The 24,900-nt window shown below is 39.8% G+C and overlaps 1 protein-coding gene across 1 annotated transcript in view; it reads right to left on the bottom strand.

Moving 5' to 3' along the window:
- Positions 1 to 24,900, bottom strand: part of col11a1b (collagen, type XI, alpha 1b) — a 98,230-nt gene that overhangs the window by 7,926 nt on the left and 65,404 nt on the right. Inside the window, exons 41-54 of the mRNA XM_008434369.3 lie at positions 23,757 to 23,810; positions 20,187 to 20,294; positions 19,973 to 20,080; positions 18,597 to 18,650; positions 17,680 to 17,733; positions 9,198 to 9,305; positions 5,151 to 5,204; positions 3,724 to 3,777; positions 3,554 to 3,607; positions 3,297 to 3,350; positions 2,014 to 2,121; positions 1,775 to 1,828; positions 1,598 to 1,651; positions 1,211 to 1,264 (exon numbers count right to left, since the gene is read on the bottom strand). Of these exons, the coding sequence (XP_008432591.1) occupies positions 1,211 to 1,264; positions 1,598 to 1,651; positions 1,775 to 1,828; positions 2,014 to 2,121; positions 3,297 to 3,350; positions 3,554 to 3,607; positions 3,724 to 3,777; positions 5,151 to 5,204; positions 9,198 to 9,305; positions 17,680 to 17,733; positions 18,597 to 18,650; positions 19,973 to 20,080; positions 20,187 to 20,294; positions 23,757 to 23,810 (972 nt within the window). The remainder of the gene's footprint in view (positions 1 to 1,210; positions 1,265 to 1,597; positions 1,652 to 1,774; positions 1,829 to 2,013; positions 2,122 to 3,296; positions 3,351 to 3,553; positions 3,608 to 3,723; positions 3,778 to 5,150; positions 5,205 to 9,197; positions 9,306 to 17,679; positions 17,734 to 18,596; positions 18,651 to 19,972; positions 20,081 to 20,186; positions 20,295 to 23,756; positions 23,811 to 24,900) is intronic.

Below are 24,900 nucleotides of genomic sequence, written 5' to 3'. Positions count from 1 at the left end.
TTAATACGAACACGGAACGGGAGTCTAATTTGTTCAGGGCTAGCTGGAGGAATACAAATTATGGGGATAAAAAGTGCTTACCAACGTCTTTAAAATGTATGACCAAACCCACATGGCCTGCATTTTAAGTCAAGCCACAGAGCTGCATTGTAAACTGATGCGCATGATGCAACCCGAACCTCTCAGCTTGGAAAATACAAACCACATAGAAATGTCTAATCACAGATAATCCTATGCTATTAGAAACACCCATTAATTATTTTCTGGCAAAAACCTCCAACAGTACCACTGATCACATCCCTCTGTTAAAGCAATATGCGCATTGAGAATTTGGCTGGTGATTGAGAATCCAAACTTTTTACGATTTTCTATGGCAATTCATCAGGGATAAAAAAAAAAAAATCTTCTTTTTTATTCATTTTGACATCAGGCTAAGAGTTAGATTACAATTTTCACACCTTGTGCAACAAGAAGGCATGAAGAATAAAAATCTAAACAAATTACAGGGGGAGATATTAATGAAAGTGCTCTAATCACAAGTAAATTTTGTCTGCATATACTTTTCCAAATATAATACATTACATATAATATAAATTATTGCATGTCGTCACTGATTGTGATTTTGATCTCTTTTTAGTCTAGCCGATCCTAATAAATGATGGCAGATGATAACCTCTGATCAAGTAACTAAGGGACTTCCTGCTGGTGGATATTATAATGGGAGTTTATGGTAATGTGAATATTTCCACATTCCCTCATCTAAAGCTATGAACAGATTATACAACACTACTCTACTTCAATGGTTTCTAGAGAAGGCACAAAACATCCCACTGGCAGGAACGTGTTGCTAAGTTCACTAAGTCACTTCCTGTTGCAGAATGTTCCTGTTCACACCCAGAAAACAAAACGGTGTGCAATGGCAAAAACAGCAAACATAGAAAACTACCAAAGGTCATTGTTCAAGTTTAAAGGACAAAAGGTGATTGCGATCTACAATCACTGCAAACTCTGGAGACTCTGCTCGTCTTATGGGAATCATGTTCAGTGAAACAGAGGGAAATAAATTCAAAATCTAAGCTTACCATCATAAATATGTATCAGTGCGTAATGAAGTAGCTCGGGGCTCGCTAAAAGCACTTTCAAAATAGAGAACATCTCAAGAGCTGAGCAGGAGTATCTCATCAGATGCATCACTTTGAGAACTACTCACCCTTTTGCCAGGAGGCCCTGGTACTCCAGCTTCACCAGATGGACCTGGAGGACCCTAAATAAGAGCATATAGGAACACTTAGCTCCACTTTATAGAAATTAAGTGGTGTTAGATAATGAGCTGTGCATGTGATAGGAAAAGAACAATATTCTGCAACACAGGATGAATATTAAAGACCTTGACTATAAGAGTTGCGTCCTTTTCTGATTCCTCTTCGTGTAAAAATTGCCAAAAATACTAAAAATTTGCTTGGTAATTTTTTTCTTAAAGGTTCAACATTATTTAGCAAAAGCTGTAAAGAAAGATATGAATATAAAACAATAAGCCTAAGAGGTGGTTTTGCCTTTACTTGGAAAGAAACGTAAAAATCTGATCAGCTAGACTCACCGGCTGTCCAGGTTCACCATCGTCACCTTTATCGCCAGGTAAACCATCAAGACCCTAAGCAAAAAAGATAAAGGAGTCAGACTTGACTTATCAATTACTTTAACACCTAAAATCCTATTAATAAGACAAAAAAGGGGATGGAGAAAAAAAAACAAACAAAAAAACAGTGGAACGTACCCCAGCACCAGGCTCACCAGGGGGGCCTGGGTCTCCTGGGAAGCCGACGGGTCCCTGCAGACAAATCAAAATACTGAGAAGACCGAGTTTGACTCAGATGAGTCTCACTGTGTCAAGAACAGTTCTAGCCGCAGACAGGTAAAATGAGACGTGTCGAAATCGCTCTGTCGCTGACGACTCTAATGAAGCATCAGCCGTAGCTCAGTGTGAGTGTGTGTGTTCAAGCACGGCGCACATACAGGGTTTCCCTTGGGACCGTCGTCTCCGGGGGGGCCTCTGCCGCCAGGGGGTCCGGCAGCACCAGGTGGCCCGGTTTCTCCCTTCTCACCGATCTCTCCTCGGAGGCCCTGAGGAAAATGGCGACACGGCTCTGTCATCAGAGAACCAGGTAAAGGCCAACGACACGATTGTTGGATCAGGATGGGGAAGACAAGTGTGCTTAACTTTCCGTGCCATATCGCTTCGGCTCTACTGAAAGCAAAAACGGACACTTAAAACGTTGGTTCTGGCTCAGCAGTAACTCAAACATAACTGCCGGTCCAGAACCATCAGCTGAGCAAATGGAGATGAGTCACTGTCAGCATGGCACCTTAAATTTTCGACCTCGATTTGCTCTGCTGCACTGGGTCTATTTATCACTGTAAACAGATATGAGCCAGCCGGCAGATACATCAATACCCCTCTGACGGACTGACACACAGGGAGCCTCACGGCTGTAATTAAGATGAGACGTTTTTAGTCACGGGCAAACAGTGGCTACTATTTGTGAGGATCAATGACAACGATGAGATTCACATGTCAAATCCAAACATTATGTAGCCATTTATACCAGCTTTTACAAACTGATCTTCCGATTTGATGATTTTAATAAAAAGCATACACTCCCTAGAGGATGTTTACTATCAAAGCTGTAACGGTGAGGGAGTCCAAGCATGAGTCACCACAACCTGAACCCATATCATAAGACACTGTCAAACCCAGAATCAATTCACATTGGTTTGTGTAGATTTATGTGGTATAATCCCCCAAAAATGATTGAATAACTAAAATTTCTGATTTTATTCCCGCAACACCCCACCCATCTCTAATCCCTCTTCCACAAATCCAGTTTGAAATGTTCACAACACGTAGGACATTCACTCCAAACAGACTCGAAATGTAAATAAGCATTTGAAAACTCATCCTAGGTAAAAATTTGGTTTTTATTCCTCAAACACTAATGTTGCCCCTCAAAATGCCACCCTGAGAGGGGGAGAATTTTGCCAATTTCAAGATCCATCTCTAACCCTAGATGTAGATTAAAAGACTTGCTGAAGGAAAGTACAAAATGTAAAATAATGATGTAAAATATCCAGAAGTTAAAATTCCAGGAATGTTGTTTTAACATTCACGTTTCTATGCTGGAAAGAGTTTGAGCACGAGGACAAACTATACAGCAATATTTTCCTATTGGTGAAAATAAAATGTATGTAATATGTATGAAATCAAAATAAAAAGAATGTTTGAACTGTTCTAAACTTACTAGAGTACCAGGCTCTCCAGGTGGTCCTGGGTTACCGGCTTCACCATTTTCTCCCTGTAAAATGACATTAGCAATGTAGTAACATGTTTATAATTGTGTTGTCAGATCAGATAGCTGTGCATGTTTTGCAGCAATAAATTAAAGGTAGAATGTCAGACTCCTTAAATATTTTGAGTTTTGAGGCAGAGAATACTTAAGGAAATAAAACATTAAAAAATCATACTGTTATATTAACTCTCAAATTTCTTGATTCTTACCTTCTCACCAACACCGCCCATTGCACCAATACCCCCAGGGGGACCTTGTGCACCCTAAAGACAAATCACAGCAACATGAAGTTTAAAATCTTTACTTTTTGAGTTTTAAATATTCTATTTAGATCAAATCCAAGCAAAATGAAATATGCCAGCATTAAAATTTCACTCACATCAGCTCCACTGGGGCCCTGTGGGCCCCTGGGACCTGGAGGACCGGGTGGACCCTGTCAGAAAGAGATTAAAGATCAGCAGATTTATTTTGTTCCCAACACAGAAAGAAGAACATCTGAACTAACTGCTTATTGATAGTCGTTTTGTTTACATGTAACCATGCAGAACATTTCAACGCAACTCTAAAAGTTACATTACCTTATTGCAATAATCATAATAGCATATTTTAAGCTTTAAAAATCCTTTTATTTTTTCATAGGAGATTGTGTTTTTACCCACGCACACACAAAAACGCAGCGTTTTTCTGAAACATGATGCTGCTAAAAAACATTTGTTTCACAGTTTTCACCAAATATCGAGTCAAAAATACAGAACTGATTTGCTTGGCTAGAAGTCAAAGATTAGACTCATTACAAAAAGAGTGTTAAGCATTTTCTTTTCTTAATTCTGATAATTATGGATTTCAGCTTATGACAATTTTTGAAAAATAAAAAAATAATTTAAATATGAAAATATATGTCTGTTGAAAAGAACTTTTTTCCTTCCACTCAACATTCAATTAAAACATTTTATGCAAAGCTCTCTGACAAGCCAGCTTTTTAAAGGATGACCTTTTGGTAATTCCTCTCTATGACTGTATGCTGGACATCTGCCAAGTCAACAGTCTTTGCTGATTATGAAACAATCATTTTGAATTAATCTAATGTGAATTTCACCTATACACACTCACCTATTAATACACCAATACACAGAAAAGTACATAATTTGGAGCTAGGGGCCTTGCCCACATTCACATTTGACAGAAACCTGCAACTTTTAAAGTTCGTCTTAAAACCCATTTATTTTACTTGGCTTTTAACTCCTGCGGGATCTAGTTTTAGAGTGTATGTTTTTGTTTTTAAACTGTAAGAGTTTTTATTTATTTTTTTTATTATGCTGTGTTTTAATGTACAGCACTTTGTATCAGCTGTGGTTGTTTTAAAGTGCTTTATAAATAAAGTTGGTATGGTATGGTATGGTAACATTTGAAATGCCACACAAGAACTTTACCCCTGAGCCACAGCCACGTTGAGGACTGATGAAGAAACTGACAGTTTGCTGCAACTAAGTATTTTAACAGAAAGCTTAGTGAAAGGAAAAATGCTTTTCCTCGGGCCGATATTTCTGTGGTGAAAATGTCTTCATCATTACTCTCATATGATACTACTTCAATCAGTAAGCTAAAAATTTTATAACGTTATTATTTCTAGTTATCACAGTCAACATAATAGAAATAAAAGGTTGAAATCCAACTAGCAGATATATTTCTTGTTGAGTTATTAAACTCACCCTCCAATAAAAATATTCCAACAAATAGTTCTCTTGAGTGAAACTGAGTGTAAAGGTTATATTGTAATAGCAAAGTTGCAGAAATGTCTGCACTCACCATTGGTCCGACATCTCCATTCTCTCCCTTCTCACCAGGAGGGCCTGGCAAGCCCTGTAAAGACGACAAATACTGCTTAGCACACAGAAAGGAAGGTAAAATGAGGCAACCCTCCATATTAAAAAAAGTCCACAGACAGGAACATATATACATTTGTGCTGCTCATTACCAGATGCTTTTAGTTGACACTTTTTTGAATAGGAGGCCATTGGGATGCAAAGCGATGGAGAGTGCATTAATACTAACAGAACCCTGGAGCATAAACACACAATTACTCAAAAGGGACACCTATTGTAATTAAAGGGTATGGGAGGCTTGAGTATAATCAGCCTGTGTAAATTGCAGGGTGGAAACTCCATCCATCTACGTCCACAGTGGAGTGGAACGAATGCGACTGTGCAGGCGGTGCCTATTATGCAGCTTCGGGATTCAGTCAAGCTCAACTAAAAGAGTTGAATGCACCTCAGAAAGGTGGATGTGTAGAAAGGATGAAGAAGGTGTCACTTTCCATTGTTGTCTGCCGTCTCTGCTGTCTATCTGCATAATTGCAGTTATTATGTGCTGTTCACAATGATGGAGCATGTGTAACACAAAAAGGTATGGAAAGCAGCTGTAGTTGTGGGAAAGTAAGAGTATAATGATATGGATGTGAATCAGTGCTGTAACATATATGTAGTTTCAACCTATTTTGTTGATTTGCAGCAGCACTGAAAACTATTTATAATGAGCAATGACTGGAAGGTTGGCGTTGTGGGTTCCTGGTGTAAAAATGGGGAAGTAAATAAAGCCTAAACTCATTTCTTCTAGAGCACTTTGTCATGTATAATGGAAAAAAAGAAAACATGTTGACACATTTTATACATGCAACCCTTGCTTATTAAACGTGTACTGAAGAATATGAATTAGTAAGAAAGAAAAGAAACATTATGAGCTTCATTAGCAAAGACCATTATGCACAACAAACTTGGAGCGCACATCAGAAGAAATCAATAAATGTTCAGACTTGGCATTTACTCCATTTCCACACTAGCCTTGAACTATAACAACACTGATATGAACAAATGTGGTATTTACTTTTCTTCTGTGTCCTCGTTGTAACCTCTTAATCTGAACAATTGGTCCTCTCAGGAGAGGACTCCTATACTTCACAGCAAACTCTGCACAAACTGATGGAAGGATTTGAGGATGAAGACACTCCTTCCCCCTGGTCAAAAATCATTAAAGCTACAGATAATTGCATTGAAAAGCTGAAGTTGCAGCAGCTGCTGCTGTGTATTGAAGGACAGCTTAGCCAAAAAAAATAATTATAAGAGGGGAGATAGAGTGCATTATACCCAATTAAAAGCCAATTGCACTTAATAACAACGTTATCTAGCTCTATTGACCAACGAAGCTTCGCTCTAATTTCATCCTCAGTGGGTCCTTGGATAATTGACTTTGAGGTACTCTGAAGAGCGCAGTTTCTTTATTCACTGCCATCAAAGGAAGTTTCCTTAAACTTCAGCTCATCAACTTAAATGAATCAATGTGGTAATTTTCAGCTTCTCTTTCATAAGCTCCATATTTTTAAGGATTTTATGAGTGAGAAGCTGTTAGGAGGTAATATTCAGTTCATATCTTAAAGGAATAGATGACTATCTTTGCGCCTTAGTTTTGTGTGAGACTACACTATTTTATCCCAGACATGGATGCAACCAACTGGATGGATGAAGTCCAGGGCAAACAATTAAATCCTAAATATGGTTTATGGAAACACTCTTTTATAAAATGTCAACACATTTTGTCTTGTAAAATGATCAAGCACAGTGTTTTCATGGTCATTAAAATGCGTACTGCTACTTTTGGAAGTGTGGACTGTTACAAAGTCCTGCTGGACAACGACATCAGCCTCCCACTGAAGCTTGTCAGCAGGGGGAATTTCCTGGTGGACGGCGGCTCTGACTTTGGATTTGGTGAAAACATAGTGGACCAACAGCAGATGACATGGCACCCTAAATCATCACAGACTGTGGAAACTTCACACTGGACCTCTGTTAACTTGGTTTCTGTGCCTCTGCACACTTCCTGCAGAAATTGGGACCTTGATTACCAAACGACAACATGATTTACTGTGTTGGCTTATTGCAAGGAAGATGGAAATTGTAACTCATGCTCTTTATATGTCTGTGTGTAATAGCTCTTTAAATTCTGACTCCAGCTGCAATTCATACATCATTAACCTCCCTTGCACTAATAAGTAGAATTTGCATCACAATCCTCTTAGGGCTGTGACTAATCCCTGCTGCTTGTATATGTTAACAAAAGTTTGTCCTTCCATTCAACTTTCAGATTCCATAGATATGGTCTTTTGTGGCTTATCCTTGTGTGGAAGGTGAGAAGGACTTTCTGCTGGACTGTCAAGAGAGAAGAAAGTAATGGGGAGGTCAGCGGTCTTCCCCATTATTATTGTAGGCCATAACAAAACATGGCCTACAATATTTTGTGTATCAAAAATCCTTCCATGTTCATAAACACTGAATTCTGAGTTCCCATTAACAGGTTAACAGAAATAATGCCATTATCGCTGGTTGCACCGTAAGGACATGAGGGGTCACCGTTATGCTGCAGTCACACTGAACCTTACACACTGAGCAGAGCCTCTGTATTGCGCCAGATTGACCCAAGTATCAATAGCATCAAAACCGAAGCTGGCGCTGATCAATGATGGGATGATTTGACCATATTGTAGTTTCAGTTTTGCCCCTACTCCTCCTATGTGTTTCTCACCGTTTCATCCATACATAGAAATTGTTTTCCTAAAATTTAAACTGTTTATTTTATCAAAAATATTTATTCATATTACTGCCATTTAAAATGTTCTTAACTAATGAAATTTGAAAAACCTAAGTGAAAAGTGTGGGGGGGGGGGGGGGGGAAGTCCCAGGCAGGCATGAAAATTGTTTAATTGTTTCAATTGTTTAATTTCACACAGAGCTAATTTTATTTTCTCCCGTGCAAAAAAACTTTACTTTTGGTTAACCGTCTCACCCTGGAAATGTGAAAATAAATTCTATTCTATATTGGAATTTACTTAATCACTGGCAATATATCCCAAATAAATAAATAACAAATAGCTTGTGGCACAATTATTGGTACTCCTGTTAATTTTTACTAATAGGACAGCACTTAGGCTTCTCCGATAACTTTTTAGGATGTGGATCACGTCACAATAACCTACAGGTGAGAAAAAAAAAATATGATAAAATTATAATGCTTTGCCTACCGGGGTGCATATTGTGTCTATTGCATCATGCTTTCGTCTGCAAACGGATGAATGTGTTATTGCGTCTGTGATGACAGCAACAGAGCTCAATAAAATGCTGCCATCAAAAATAAAGAGAAATACAGCTTAATGTGTGTGGAGTTGGAAAACAAAACTGTGAATCAATTATTGATAAAAGCCCTCAGATCTTTCTCCTCTTGAGCAATCAGTACACAAAGCCTGTGGGTGGAAATGAGCCTTGGGGGTAATTTTCAGCCTATCTCGCAAAAGACAATAGATTAATAGAAAAGTGGATTTAAATGCTTTCAATGTTTTGTCATATGGAAACTGGAGTGTTTTTGGGACCGAGGGCACTGGCAGATAGACATTTAGCACATGAACTTGATGCAATTTCAACAGAAAATCCAGCAGAAAAGACAAAAATGTTGACGATAGTGATGGATTTTCAGTCCCATCTATACCAAGAAAAGTCCTTGAGCGGGTAAAACATTATTTACCCCAGAGCTAAGCAAAGTGTTATTGGGAGTCAAAGCTGCATTAATAAAATATGCTCTGTTTTGATGTATTGTAAATGGGGAGATGAAATGCTTCAGGTTCAAGGAGTTTGCAGGAAATCTCATTGCATTAGACGGCTCTGACAGAGGAAAAGCTATATGCATACCCAGCAGGACAATACTCAACGGGACTTTGGGTGTTACATGTTTTGGAAAAAAAAAAAAGAAAAAAAAAAGGTGGAGAACTGGAAATACGGATGTAAAAAAGCAGCACATTTGATGGAGACTTGCCTGCAGTCCGATGGGTCCTGGCAGCCCTGGAAATCCTCTGGGTCCTTCATCTCCTTTCTGGCCAAACATGCCCTGTTGTCCTCTTGGCCCAGACTCACCATCACTGCCCTGTGGGAGGGCAGGGTTCATAAAATCTCATTAGCTGTAGCTGCAGCAAAGGCAACCCCTCAAACACTTGTATCTGTTTATTCTTAATACGTTTCAAGGTTACAAAGTATATCTGAGCTCACATGGAAAAGCATGGATTCAGGAAATACATTACAACAGAAATCGGAAACCAAATTGGAACTTTACAGAAAGCCTTTTCATGGATTTTAGGTAAAGTTAGCATTGAATAACTTTTTGCAAGTTTGAGTTTTTCCATGTAGTTATAAGGGCCACATAAAACCCCTTTTCCCAAATTAAACATTTGCTTTTGTAGGTCATTTATAGAATTCAGCATAGGTACATGGTACAAGCTATTTGATCCTTTTGAGAATAAAACATGAAGCTAAAACTTGAATCAAAACTGGACAAGCATGAGGCAATACCTCAATGATACGCCCTTGTGGTGTACCTGAGGGCTTTCCGACTAGAGACTCTCATCAGGAAAAAGCAAGATGCAGAAAAGAATTGCCACAGGGTTATGGTATGTGAAAGATGCTGACTTCTGTGAAGTCAGAGGTGCATCGAGCTACAGAGGGTAGAAAGACGAGACTGTGGGGGAAAGGGTGAAGTGCTGACAGACTGGGAGTTTTCAGTTCAAACACGTGTCAGCACTTGAAAGTGCTTGAGGAGCTCTTGCGGAGCCCTGGGACATGTAGGGAGCCTCAGGCGATGGTGGTGAATGCAGAACAGTTTAGAGGGAAATGTTAGGTGATTATGGGGGAAACGAGCACAGCTTTGAAAAAGAAAAGTCACAGACAAAGTGGCCTAAAGCTCAGAGACGCTTTAACAAACCAAGTCGCAAATCTAATCTCCTCAAAGAGATTGAAAACAGAGTTGCCTCTGAGGTTAGAGTGCTTAGATTTAAACTGCGCTCAATTTTGTTAGTCACCTTCACAATTCACATGCCTGGATTTATTTATTTATGTAAATGATGCCTCTGACTTGTTTAATTTAACCTTTAAATAATGTGTCACACCTGCAAAAAGTTACCAACACAATGCAAAGCTGTGAATGATTCTCGCCTTTCACGCTTACAGGCATCAGAAAGGGCAAAGCTCTGCACATGTTGGTCTAAAGTCTCCAGACAACGCTGCCCCTTCTATAGGTCAGCCAGTGTTCGGTCTTTGTTGTATGGTTAACACATCTTCGCTCAAAGTTTAAAATCTAAAGCCACGACAGAAATTCATTCTCTTTCTACTCAAACACTAATGATTTCCCAGATTAAAAGTCTTGTCATCTAGCGTCTGAAAGCATGTTTTAATGAAAGCAAATTATGTCGAGACTACTCAGCATGAGTCAGGATTCACTTGTGAAGACATAGATGCACATAAGCAGACTGACTCACCAGGGTAAACAACTGTTAAATAATTTTCTATTCAGCACGGGTGCACTTGCTGCTTGCAGCAATCTGTCTCACCAGGTCTACTGCAGCCCCCACAGAGCCCTGCAGACGATACTTTTTTCCCTGAAATGGTTGGTAAGGCCTTATTATTTTCAGCAATCAGCTGCTAGTTACCCTGAGGCCACCAGATAACGTGGAAGCAGGACTTTCCCCATGAGTAGAGGATGTTCTGCTGCATTTGCAGCTGGCACATGTGAGGTTTTAACTAATATATGAAAATGATTGTCAGTTTGTTGATGTACCATCATTAGGGTTTTTGTGAATAGAACATCGAGCCCAAAACTTATACTTTAACTGCCACTAATGATGTAGATTTACAAAATTTTGAATAATAATAATAAAAAAATAACTGATAAATGACCAAAAAAGAGCTTAAAGATAAGAGGTTCAGTTGTGGTGAAGAAGTTTCAGGATGTCCAGGAGTTTCAGGCAGTACAGTTTTATCCTGCTACCAGGAAAAAGTTTGCTAAACATTGGCAGAAAGTGCATTTGCTCTCATAACTGGCCTTGTGGGAGGAGAAGAAGCAAAGGCATCACTTCAGTCTGTTACGGCCCCTTGTGGTTAGGCTGGACATTTATCGTTCAGATCCAACCCTGACTGATTACTGGTACGAGACACCTGAGGATCTGGTAAGACCCTCAGCTCTTATTAAACCCCTGACTGCCAACTAACTGCTCTCTGCTCTCCTGCTACGGTCTTTTACATGCATCCTCCGCTCGTGCACCACTGACTTCACTAATTTTTAAACCTCGTTGACACTTTGTCTTTAATCTCAGCTTGTATTGTGTTGTGTATGATACACTAGGTCAAAATAAAATAATATTCAAGCAGATAACTGGAGATAGCACATGGCAACGTTTATTCAGGAACGGGGAACTTCGTCTTCCTCTTTGTTACATGTTCAGCTCACATCTCATTGTGCACAGCAACAGCGCCACCAATGGCGATTTGTTATATTGCTTTTATCTTCACATTTACAACCAAACAGCCTCCAACACATAGGAGCATAATCATACCCAAAAATGTGTAACAATCTTAAATCTAGAGGTTTGTTCTTTTCTGGAACACCACAGCTCCTCCCCTGTAAAATCAACACTTCTCAATCAGTTAAAACATTTTTAACTTCTTTTTTTTTTTTATTCATATAACTGAAATCAAAAAACACTTTCCTTTTTCAAAACCCTCATTTAGAGTTGCAGTTTCAAGTTCAGTCTATCAGGAGGTCGCCGGTTCCTCACTGGACGAGTGTTCCTTTCGACTGTAGATGATGGCAAGTCTATTGGTTGACTCCCAACAGTCTTTTCTTCCATCTGTTGATCCACACCTTTGGTTGTATCGAGATCATCATCATTCCAAAAGTTTCCAGTACCAGAGTCTGTTTGTGTCAAATGAGCTGGATTTCCATTTACACCCAGAATCTGATTTACATGTCTTTTAACACACTTCCCATTCACTTCCACACTATAGGTTACAGGCCCCAAGATTTCTTGTACAACTCCATTCAACCACTTCTCCCCTCCCCTGTAATTCTTAACCAATACAGGTTGACCTACTGTGAAAACTCTAACACATGGAAGAGATGGTTCCGTTTTGTCTTGCATTCTCTGAGAGAACTGGGGTCTGATCAGCGAAAGTCTTGTTCGAACCTGTCTTTTTAAGAATAACTCAGCAGGAGTTTTCCCTGTAGTTGTATGGGGTGTGTTTCGGTACCCTAAAAGAAAATTTGCAACACAGTGCTCAAGTGTCATACCACCTACGGCTCGATTCTTTGCAAGCGACTTTTTAAGATTTTGGACTAAGCGCTCTGCTAATCCATTGCTGGCAGGGTGGTATGCAGGTGACTTAATGTGCTGCACTCCATTTTTTTTTAGAAATGACTCAAACTCTTGTGAAACAAACTGAGGACCGTTATCTGTTACAACTTCTTTTGGTAACCCATAAGCAGCAAACAAATGTCTCAGTGTTTCAATGGTTTTAACTGAAGTAGTAGTATGCATAGGAATAATCTCTGGCCATCTAGCATAGGCATCCATGACTACCAGAAACATCTGCTTGTGGTCCTCTGCGAAGTCCAGATGGATTCTCTCCCAGGGGCTGGCAGCCCATTTCCATTTATGCACTGGTGCAGTACTAGGCATACTACGCTGCTTTTGACAAATGGTACACTCACTGACTTCCTCTTCAATGCACTCATCTACTGCTGGCCACCAGAATAAACTTCTGGCGAGGGATTTCATCTTTACTATTCCCCAGTGGTGTTCATGCAGTTCAGAAATCAACTGATTCCTTAATTTCTTAGGAACCACCACTCGTAACCCCCACAGCAGACAGTCATCTTCAACAGTCAGCTCAAAACGTCTCTGAAAATATGGCTTCAGCAACTCATCCTGTACGTGTTTAGGCCAGCCAGTTAACACCAACTGCTTCACCACCTTTAACACAGGATCTTTGTCGGTTTCTTTTGCTATCTCTCGTGCAGTGATAGGCAAATCGTCAAGGTAAGAAACTTTGTAAATAGGGTTTGACACCACATCCACACTTGGTTTCATTGGTAACCTTGATAAAGCATCTGCATTACTGTGTTGCTCAGATCTTTTGTACTGAATCTCATACTTGTATGCAGCTAGGATTAGAGCCCACCTTTGCAATCTAGCAGCAGCTAGCGTAGGCACACCTGTTTTTGGTCCCAAGATTTTTAGCAATGGTTTGTGATCAGTCACTAAAATGAATTTCCTTCCATAAAGGTAGTCATGGAACTTCATAACACCAAACACTAAACCAAGTGCTTCTTTTTCAATCTGTGAGTAGTTTTGTTCTGTCTTAGTTAGCATTCTTGATGCAAATGCAATCGGTTTTTCGCTCCCATCTTTCATTTGGTGACTGATTACAGCACCAACTCCATAAGGAGATGCATCACATGCTAAGATAATTGGTAGCTCTGCATCAAAATGTACCAAGATTTTGTCAGATTGAAGAGCTTTCTTCGCATTCTCAAAGGCACTTTGACATTTCTCTGACCAAATCCAGTCTGCATCTTTGTGCAGCAATGCTGACATTGGCTGGATCAGAGTCGATAAGTTTGGTATAAACTTCCCATAGTAGTTTAACAGAGCCAAGAATGATCTAAGTTCAGTTAAATTTCTTGGAACTGGGGCCTTCTGAATGGCAGTTGTCTTTTCCTTCATAGGATGAATGCCAGTGGCGTCAATGACATGTCCTAAATATGCAACACTGTCTTGCATAAACTCACATTTTTCTCGCTTTACCCTGAGGTTGTAGCTTTCGAGCCTCCTAAGGACCTCTTTTAAGTTAGTCAGGTGGCTTTCTGCATCTTTACCAGTTATCAAAATATCATCAAGATAGCAGGTAACACCATCCATGCCCTGAAGTACTTGATCCATTATTTTCTGGAAAATTGCAGGAGCACTTGCAACACCATAAGGCAACCTGTTGTATTGATACAGCCCTTTGTGAGTGTTTATGGTCAGGTAACACCTAGAGCTTTCCTCTAACTGGACTTGCTGGTAAGCCTGGGATAAGTCTAGTTTGGTGAATTTCTGACCTCCTGCTAATTTTGCAAACAGATCTTGCGTTTTTGGAAGTGGATACTGATCCACGTTTAACCATGGATTTATGGTGACCTTGTAGTCGCCACATAATCTCACACTGTCATCCTTTTTCGGTATGCACACTATTGGAGCAGCCCACTCACTGTATCTAATGGGTGAAATAACTCCTTCTGCCTCCAATTTAGTCAGTTCCTTTTCCACAGCTTCTCTTAATGCATATGGAACATTTCTTGGTTTATGGAACTTTGGCACTGCTTCTGGAGCAACATGTAGCTTGGCTTTAATACCCTTCAACTTGCCTAGCTCAGGGTTAAACACTGATGCGTACTGAGCACATACATCTTCTACCGTTTCTGGAGCCACTCTATTCACCTGTGACCAGTCTAGCTTCAACTGACTAATCCAGTCTCTACCCATCAAAGCAGGGCCTCTTCCTTTTACTACTAGCAGTTCTAGTTTTTTAGTGGCTTCTTGACATTTCACTTTTGCCACAAATTTACCCATCAGCTGTAATGACTCTTGGCTGTACGTCTTAAGTACACAATTTGCTGGACTAAGTTTGACTGATTTAAATCTGCGCTTATACAGACTTTCAGATACCACCGACACTGCAGCACCAGTGTCTAGTTCCATCTTCACTCTTGAACCATTTACACTGACGTACACATAATACGGTTTTACAATGTCACCATTACCTGTGTTCATTTCAAACAGACCAAAATCTGTACTGTCCAATGTCATATCTGGAACAGTGTCAGAGTTCGGTGCAGCTTCCAACTTGCACTGAACCACAACATCACTGGCTGCTCTGTCTTCTCTGACCTGATGTGACAGAAATTGGGTGTCGTCTGGATCCCCTTTAAACTCGTGCCTGTTCCCTGGAGTTCCATGCTGGGGCGCACCTTCAGGCTGGTACTGCGGACCGGGGCAGCTGCAGACATCCTGCTGCTGGAGAGCGCTGACATCCAGACAGGACCGCTGCTTGAGAGCGCTGGGTCGCCTCTTAACATTCAGATGCATGGTTCCTTTGGTCGTACTCGAACGGCCTCCTCCCTTGCGTGTGCGACAGGCTTTGGCTATGTGTCCCTTTTTCTTACACTCGTGACACTCGCTTTCTTTAAACCTGCAGTCATTCGGGTTGTGACTTTTTCCACCGCAACGATAACAGGGCTTCCCGGTAGCTGCATATTTCTCAGCTTCGCGGTATTTTATTGTAGCTTTCCTTTCCACTACATGAGCCTTGAAAGCTTTCTGTGCAAACTGCTGTGCACTGTCCTTAGTTACCTCAAAGGAGAGCGCCATTTCTACAGCCAGCGGCAGCGTCAAGTCTTTGGTGTGTGCGGTGCTGAGCAGCCGATCTCTCAGCTCGCTGCTTTTTACCCCACAGACGAATCTATCACGCAGTGCTTCATCTAAGAAAGTCCCAAATTTACATGTAGCTGCTAATTTTCGTAAACTAGCCACGTACTCACTGATTGTTTCGTTGTCTTTTTGATTTCTTCCGTGAAACTTGCACCTTTCTGCAATAAAGTTCGTCTTTGGTACGTAGTGCCTCTGTAGCAAATCCACCAACTCTTCGTAGCTTTTCTCTGACGGTTTATCCGGAGCACACAGATCCATCAGCAAGCTATGGGATCTTTTCCCCACCACCGTGAGAAACACCGACTTAGTTTTCTCTTCTTTAGTGTCCAAGTCGTTTGCAGCAAAATACTGCTCGAGACGCTCGCGGTAGTTGTCGAAACTTTCTTCACTTTCCTCGAAGTGAAAATCTTCTGGCTTCCCAAACGCCATCTTGTAGCTCGGGTTTGGCGGTCCTTTCACTCACCAAAACGCTCGGCTTTTACCGTCCTGTGCTGCCTCTATGGAGCCGCTCCGTCTGCAAACTCTGTGCCTTCCAACTTGAATAATCCCATCCTCGTCGCCAAAATTCTGTTGTGTATGATACACTAGGTCAAAATAAAATAATATTCAAGCAGATAACTGGAGATAGCACATGGCAACGTTTATTCAGGAACGGGGAACTTCGTCTTCCTCTTTGTTACATGTTCAGCTCACATCTCATTGTGCACAGCAACAGCGCCACCAATGGCGATTTGTTATATTGCTTTTATCTTCACATTTACAACCAAACAGCCTCCAACACATAGGAGCATAATCATACCCAAAAATGTGTAACAATCTTAAATCTAGAGGTTTGTTCTTTTCTGGAACACCACATATTGTATGAATGAAACTCTTGTGCATGGTTTGTCTCCCTTTTTTGCTGTCGCCTTTGAGGCAGATCGTAGCAAGTTCAGGAAGATAATCGAGGTCAGAGGGAAATTCTACAAGATGAACGGCAGAGGAATGATAGAAAGTCGTTTGCTTTGGGGCATCTAGAAAATCTTTGCTCAAAGAGAAAATGATGAGTAGGGTAAAGTGGGGTAAAGCATTCATGCAATCCTTGTGTATGATGGATTCTCACCTGTAAAGCGGGCACAATTATGTTCGAGAACATCGCAAGGAAAAAAAAAGCTCTAGCAGCAACTTCTTTAAGACCGTTTCAAGATCGGAAGATTAATCATATTTGGTAGATACTGAATATCTACATTTATAGATATTCAGTATCTATAAATATGATACTGAATCACTACTGTAGCTACAGTAGATACTGAATATATACAGTATAAATATTGTACTATATATCCTAACACAATATCCACAGAGTTAGGATATTCCAGCTCAGTGGACACCAACAATTTCACATATTCCTTAATAAAATGTACTGTACTTCGTAATTATGTTGCCATATTGGATTAAAATTTTACTCTTTTTAAAAAAAAATTCAGATTTTATCAACCTGTTTTCTGGATGTTTCTGAGTACACCTTGTAACTTTTAAACACATCTTAACATGAGCAGATAAGAGCGTGTAATTATAACACTGTCACATCATCTCAGAAGTGCATATTTCATAAGTAGCTTAGAGTTTTGCAGCCCTTTGATCCTGACTTATATAACGCTTTCACTGTCTTGAGGAGGCCTTGACTAGAGTAAACATTTCAAACCTGTCTCCATCAATTCATTGTTTTTCTCTGCAGCCAGAGGCAGGCATTAGTAGAACAGCTAATTTTTATGGCATCAGAAACGAGTCTATTTTTTTAAAACACCATGATATGCAAAATAAAAGCTGGAAGCTTTAAAAAAACATAAAAATGCTGTGGATATTTGGAGGGAATACTGATGCAACTACAAAGTCAACCAGGTCTTTTGGAGCCTATTTTCTAAATATAAAATCCTTGAAAGTAATAATTTTAGTCATCAAAGACTTACTGTTAATATTTCATGTGGTGAATTTTGATGGCCTAGTGGAAGTGATACTTACAGCTGGACCGGGAGCTCCAACCACGCCCTGGAGACCTGTTGGGCCGGGTGGACCCTAAAGGAAAAACAAAAGAAACAACATTTACAGTCTGCTGAAGCAGCTCTTTATGAAACACTCACTGTCAAAAATGTCACTTGATATACATAATATAGAAAAACCAAATGCATCCCAGACACTGGAACCATTTTAAATTTTTTGATGCTACATTGTTTTATGCTGGTGGGTTTGGGGTTGACATCCAGCAGACTGACCCAAAATTTTGCTCTATTGTTAAGTGATGGAAAAATTAGACAAGGTTTTCAAACTGTCTTACAGAAAACATCTGAAAAACTGTCTTTTTGGTTTCTTTGTACTTAAACTCCTTCTGTAGTAGATCTATTTATTGGTGCAATTACAGCTGTTAGTGTTGTTGGGGGGTGTCTGCTAGTTTTGCACATCCTAAGCATGACTTTTTACTTGTTCTCCAGTTAATATAGCCCACGCTAAATCAGATTATACAGAGCTTCTTCTTTTCTAATCTCGTCCCACAGAGTAGATTTAGATCAGACTGATTCCGTTGTCCTAACTCATAAAATAATTTGAGATTATTGCAATTTTTCAATAATTGAAAAGGTTCAAAGGGTGTGAATATTACTGAAGGACACTGAATTCTTTATTTAAAAAAAAAAGAAAAAAGAAAAGCCAAATACAAAATTCATGAAAAAATACGTAAAGAAACAAGACATTCATAATATTTCAGAAACGCTGCAGACTTTTCAACATAAACATAATTGAGAAGAGCTGCCGCCACGTGCTTCTGCTATACATTAATTCCACATGAGAAATCAGTAGTGATGATTAGTTTTCTTTAGCTAATTAACTTTTAGTGTAATTTAAAATGCAATGGTAATCAAAGAAGTAGGGTTATAAAGACTCACCCGTTCACCCTTGTCTCCTTTGCTTCCCTTCTGTCCAGGTCCGCCCACTTCTCCCTGTGGCCCAACACACATTCACAAAAGCTCTCATATCTCTCCTTAACATCTTAAAAACCTCCTGCCTGCCATGTTTATTCAAAGACCAATGTCTTCAAGTGTCACCTTTATCAGCATTGGTCACTGAATATTCCTCAAGAGATTCTAATTTGATTGGCCCAGAAAGACCTTGGGCGAGTGTTTTCAATTAATTGATTGGCTCCCTGTCTCACCCCGTTGGTAGTATGATTGACAGAAAGGTGTGATATAAGACGTGACTTGAATGAAGGAGGTGTGATGGTTACAAAATGCAGATATGTGGCTCAGTGTAACAGCGGTGGGTGTTGCTAGCCTAAGGGTGAACATTTTGTGTAAACAGCAGGATGATTCAGCGCCTGCCTTTGTTTAAGAAACATCTTATCTATTTAGTTCACATGATGCGTAACTATCGATGGAATCACACATTCAGCAGTAGCAATATTAACTCTAACAAAGCAAATAAAAACATTTGTTTATGTGCATCAAAAGGCCTTTTTAAGATACAGTGCTGGTCAGAGGTTTGCATGCATTCATCGTCAATAAGAATGTGAGGTATAGGACAGACATTTTTAATATGAAGGAGGTTAGCGCCTTTCTATGAGCTTAATGCTAGCCTACCTAGCTGCTCTAAACCCATCTGATCCAAAGGGCCAGCTTTGACGAAGGGACATTGGTGAGGATGTTTAGGAGCTTTCAGGAGGCACAAGAACATCCACGTCGCTGTCCTTAGTGAAGCAACTTTAATCATGTGAGACCAAAAAAAAAAGAGGCATGTATGCCAAAGTTGAAACCCTCAGTAGCAACTAATATTTGTAGCTTCCTCCATAGACGAGACAAATATCTTCTGGAGAAACGTTTTGTGTTTAGAGGAGGAAAAAATAGCTAGACAGCCATAACAATAGGAAGAATGTTTTGATGGAGAAACTTAAGGTTTTCTCTCCAACTTGCTAAGAGACATTTATTCAAACGGATTATGGGAAATTCTGAGCCTGTGTGGGTTGGAGGAAAATCAACAAGAAATGCAAACCTGTGCAACCAACTATTATTTTAAAAATGTAATTGTATTATCTGCTGCCCCCTAAAGAAGAGCTGAAATGCGTAAATAAAAGCCTCAAATTAACACAACTTTTAAGCAAATTGGTATTTTTAAACTTCGGACCAGCACTGTATGCTGTACATCTAATAAAATAACATATTTGTCATAATCTTTAAGAATAAAAATGTTTTTTGTGTGTGCTTTTTTGATCTTTTTGTGAATAAAAGCTTGTGGATTTCTTGTACTAACAAAGACACTTTTACTTTACCTTATCGCCGTCCTCTCCTGGGGGACCCTGAGGACCAGCTGGACCAGGAAGACCTACCGGACCTTGAATGCCGTCACGGCCAGCTGGACCCATGGGACCTTTCTCTCCCTGTGAATAGCATTTGTTACAATCATTTGATGACACCATGGAAACTTTAGAGTTTAGGAAACAGTTTTATAAGAAAAAGACAAAAAAACAAGCTAGGAAAACTCACAGGGGATCCCTTTTCTCCAGCAGGGCCTGGTGGTCCTTGTGGGCCGTTGCGTCCTGTCTGACCAATAGGACCTCCTGGACCAGCAGGGCCTCTCTCACCAGGGGAACCCTGTTGTCAAACACCGGCCAGATAATACTGCATTAAATCCTTCAACCTTAAAAGAAGCTAAACACACCGGGGGGAATCTGCTGGATATTTTCTTGAATCATGAAAGGCCTGACCTTACAAGAAAGGGGCTTCCTTAATTGAAAAAAATGTTCAATATTTGCTGAGATGTGTGTTTAAGAAACAAAAAGACTTGAACAAGATGTTCAGCTAGTTGTTGAAGTGCATGTATTGATAGCTGTTAAGTCAAATTCAAACTGAAAAACAGTTTGCGAGGCTATCATTAATACATTTTATATACCATAAAACCAAGACAAAGTATAAGCTGATATTTCTTACATAAAGTATCGCTAAGCATAGAGTCAAAATGATCAAAATAGTATAACAAACATGACATTTATACACTCAGTTGGATATTGACCAGATTGACAGCCTTCAGCTGTTATCTAACTGAGAGCAGACCTCCACGGTGAGCTTATGATGTAAGCAAAGGCCGAACTTTTCTCACACCAGTCATGTCTCTTCCTGACTTTTCCCTGGTTGGTGATTGCCTCCGTGTACGAGGCCCTAAATCACGCATATTATTGATCAGAACGTCATCATGACACCCTCGCACCAAGGGAGGGTTTTGAGCAAGCTTCTAACAAAACGAACACAATGAAATGTGATTTGCATGTGTTCGGGGCCAAAACTATGACCTGATTCCCACTCACTAAATCGGCTGCTGATGCGAGCCGCCACCTGGCACTCATATGCCTGGCCCATTTCATGACAGCCATTTTCTGGTGACACACATACAACAGCTCCAAACTGTCATCCCAAAGCTGCCAACCTACTCACCAGGCCTCAAACTCACACACAAGCCGCCACGATAGTTTGTCTGATTCAACGCATTTCACTAGTTTGCTTTATGTTTCTCGTTTTTTTTCTTCTCATGTTTTCCTCCCACACATTTGGCCAGAACCGAACAAGATATGCCACTTGTGGAACTAATTTTTGTTTTTGCGTTGATGTTTCCCTTTCACTTTCTGCTAGACACACACACGCCTTTAAAAGAGACAATGGAAAAGCAACACACACACACACGCACGCATGCACACGCACACACCCCCACGCACACGCCTGCACGCGCACGCACTTACACACGCATGCACGCACGCGCACACACACACACTTAGATCCCCAATACACAACAGCAGCTCGTTCAGTGGCAGGAAATTGATAGAGGGAAATATCAGATCTGCTGTGTGAATGCACATTGCATACTGGTCACTTTTTTCTATTACAACAACGGTACCAAGTTAGTATTTCACCTGTGTTCTCTCTATGACTCACTTTCAAGCCAATTTAGAAAAACCACCTCTCTTTGCAGTGGAAATTGCTTTTCTCGTTCAGTGAAATTCTCCTCTTCTCACTTTCACAATCTTTCATGCCTGCTATGCATATCCGCTGTCATCTACACCGCTGTTGCTCTGTTGCTGGTGAGCAGCGGGGCAATTATCGGGAACCTGGGTTTAACGCTTCAACAAAATGACAGACAGTTCAAAGCTGCCCGTCAGTCAGATTATGCACAGCATCTCAGCTCCTGAGGCTCTTGTTGCCTATATCTCAAACTGAGGGGCCGGATACAAAAGGCAGGAAGAAAAAAAAAAAGAAAAAAAGTCTCATTTATTTATGAATTGCTCTGTCACCCCTGCTTCCCTTTCATGGTCATAAACTCCAGTATGACAGGAGCATATATGATTTTCCATGCTGCATTATGTAGAGTAATTGTAACCATGATATGTGAAATGACTTTCCTTAAATATCACCTAACTGATTTAGGATGGACATTTTTATATCCCAATTAACTTTCAACAAATTGGGATTCTATGTGACAGAACAACACAAACACACATCAGAAGCTGTTTATTCCACATGTTTGTGGTGACATCTTATTTATTTTCTTTAAATAATGCCATTCTTCTTGCCACTTTTCTATAAATGTCAGATTTATGACAGCTAATATTTGCCCTTCGAAAAGACACTCCACCCTGAGCAGTAGGTCTCTGCAGCCCCTCCAGGGTCACCATGGACCTGCTGGCTGCTCCTCAGATTAATGCTCTCAGTTTTTCTCCCATTTCCCAGTCATGCACAGCTTTGTGTAATAATACAAAATTCCAAGAAAATGCATAAATGAAGTTTGCTATTGCAGAGTAACAAAATGCGAAAAAGTATAAGGAGTATGAATACTTTTACAAGGCAGATTAAATTAGGCCTTTCATGCATAGTGGTCACTACAGTGGACAGCTGTCTAAAAGCCATCTTCTTGTGCTTCTTGTGGATTTTTATGTTATAAATGCACACAGACCACTGAAGTGGACACTAATGCATCATAAAATACACTATCAACTACTGGCCATCAGCTGCAAATGCAAGAAATTATTTTTGTTAAATTCAATATGGCCGACAGACAAAAAAAGCACGCCAACCGACCCGGTTCTTCCTTCTACTGTAGACGACTCTGGCAGGTAAAAAAATATATTGTGATATCAGGTAACCCCTAAGGAGCAATACTACTGATGTATTTTTCAAATAACAACTTTGTACGTGGAGAAAATTACAATTGATCACCTAAAAAAATAAAATAAAATAAAAATCTTTTACAATTTTTTTCCTACCTTTTTTATGCCTTAAGAATTTTTTTTTTTTTTTAAATCCTGACACAAAAGATCATAATTAATTCATGCATGGAAGGGTTAAGATAAGTTGACTAAAATAGTTATTGTTGACCAAACTAAACAAAACAATTTGGGCATAAGAAGCATGTCACCTCCATCTGTGCAACAACAGTTGCTATAGGAACTGTTAAGTGCGTGTGCGGAGAACATCCATGATCAGTCAAGCAACAGGGATGAGACTAGCTGCTCTTCGATTAGACACTTAAGCAGTGATTAGGTTGTATTTCAGTGAAAAAACACAACAAATCAGGCAGCCTTTTATTGAGCTGTGGTTTACGCCTTTGTAAGGTTCTTTAATTTTACTAGCTGCAATTTTATAGTATTTTATAAATCAGGAGAGTTTGCCTAGCTCTGGGCAAGATCAATACATCTAAAGAAAAAAAACTAAAAGAAAATAAAGTTGAATAACTTGGACTAATGAATAGTCACTTTTAATAAAAAATAAATATTTTTCTCGCTATTACTATAAAACATACAAACAGAGAAGAAAGAGGTTGGGATTGGAATGCTAAACACCAAATAGAAAACCCCCTCATATCCCGCTATAAAATTTTAATCCAATCATTCCACTGTACTCCGACCAGCCATTCTCTGTGCTGCCGTTTTCATTGCATGCACTGCTGAATGACTAGAGAAAGGGGCTGCGCGCAGCACGAGCGGCTCAATTATCCAAAAGCACGAGTCACTTTTCCTTGCAATCTCTGTGGCTAGAGAGATGAGGTAACCATAGTAACTGGCTACTTACGATGGGGCCGGGGGGACCCTGAGGTCCTTCTCCTCCCTTTAAGCCACCTGGACCCTGAGAAGAGAGGGAAGAGAGAAGGTTAGATATCACTCACTGTGAACCACCACTCAAAGCTGTTCCAGGACTGTCAATTGTAGCTGTCCAAAAGCTCTTTAAAAACTTTGAGCATGTACTTTTGTGTGCCCATATGTGCATTTGTATAGAGCTGACGGGATTCAGTGTGGAGAAACAGGATAAAAACAGACAAAAGTTACTGATATTCTTTTTTCTGTTTTGAGAGCCAAGAATCAGTGAAGAAGAATCAGTATTGTAGATATTCTTAAAATGACAAAAAAAAACTTTATGTGTTTGCTCCTTGAACCGACATCAACACACTATAAATCACACACAATAAAATTTAAACAAGCACTCTGCAATCATACCTTGGAAATTGTAGTTTGTTTCTCCGAATTAAAATCTTGCATTTTTGTGAAAGAATAATGAAAAGAATAATTTCTCTCCAATAATTATTATACCAGTGTTTGAATGTGTGAATGACTGAATGTAGAGTGAAGTGTTATGAACTTGATAAAGTGCAATTCAAGTACAGACCATTTACCATTTAGTTACCCGTCACTAATTCACTGTCAATTTCCTGTATAACCCAGATCAAAAATATTTTAAATAGGAAATAAATTAAATACACAGGTTTGGTCAGATGTATCACATACACTTATCATGGACCTGGATACCTTTCTCTTTTTGCAAACTGATATTTATTTAGCTAAAACACAAGCTTCTCGTATAAAAATGCTAATTACTGACAACAAAAGCAAACACTTGTGCCTTTCATTGCTCAATATATTTACGCTGAAAATCAGTTTCCTATTAAAACGCATGTTGTTTATTAAATCATTATGCAGCGTGGCTTTCAAAAGTATTACATTATCAATGCAATGGGAGTCACCGCTTGAGGTTAAAAGGATCCAGAAGAATAAGAAGCGATGACAAGTTTTAAAACCCCACTGCGAGTCCCGGGTTGAGGCATGGCCCATTTATCTCCTGCCTCTTGTCACCTCGTCAAGATCCCGGTCCTCGAATGGCAATGGCTGTGCTGATTCACAGCACAGAAGGGGTCTGTGGCTGCATATGGAAAACAGACTTT

The sequence above is a fragment of the Poecilia reticulata genome, chromosome 17, assembly GCF_904066995.2.
Source record: "Poecilia reticulata chromosome 17, P_reticulata-male-v2, whole genome shotgun sequence".
Lineage (NCBI taxonomy): Eukaryota > Metazoa > Chordata > Actinopteri > Cyprinodontiformes > Poeciliidae > Poecilia > Poecilia reticulata.
This window is presented reverse-complemented; position numbering and strand designations above follow the sequence as displayed.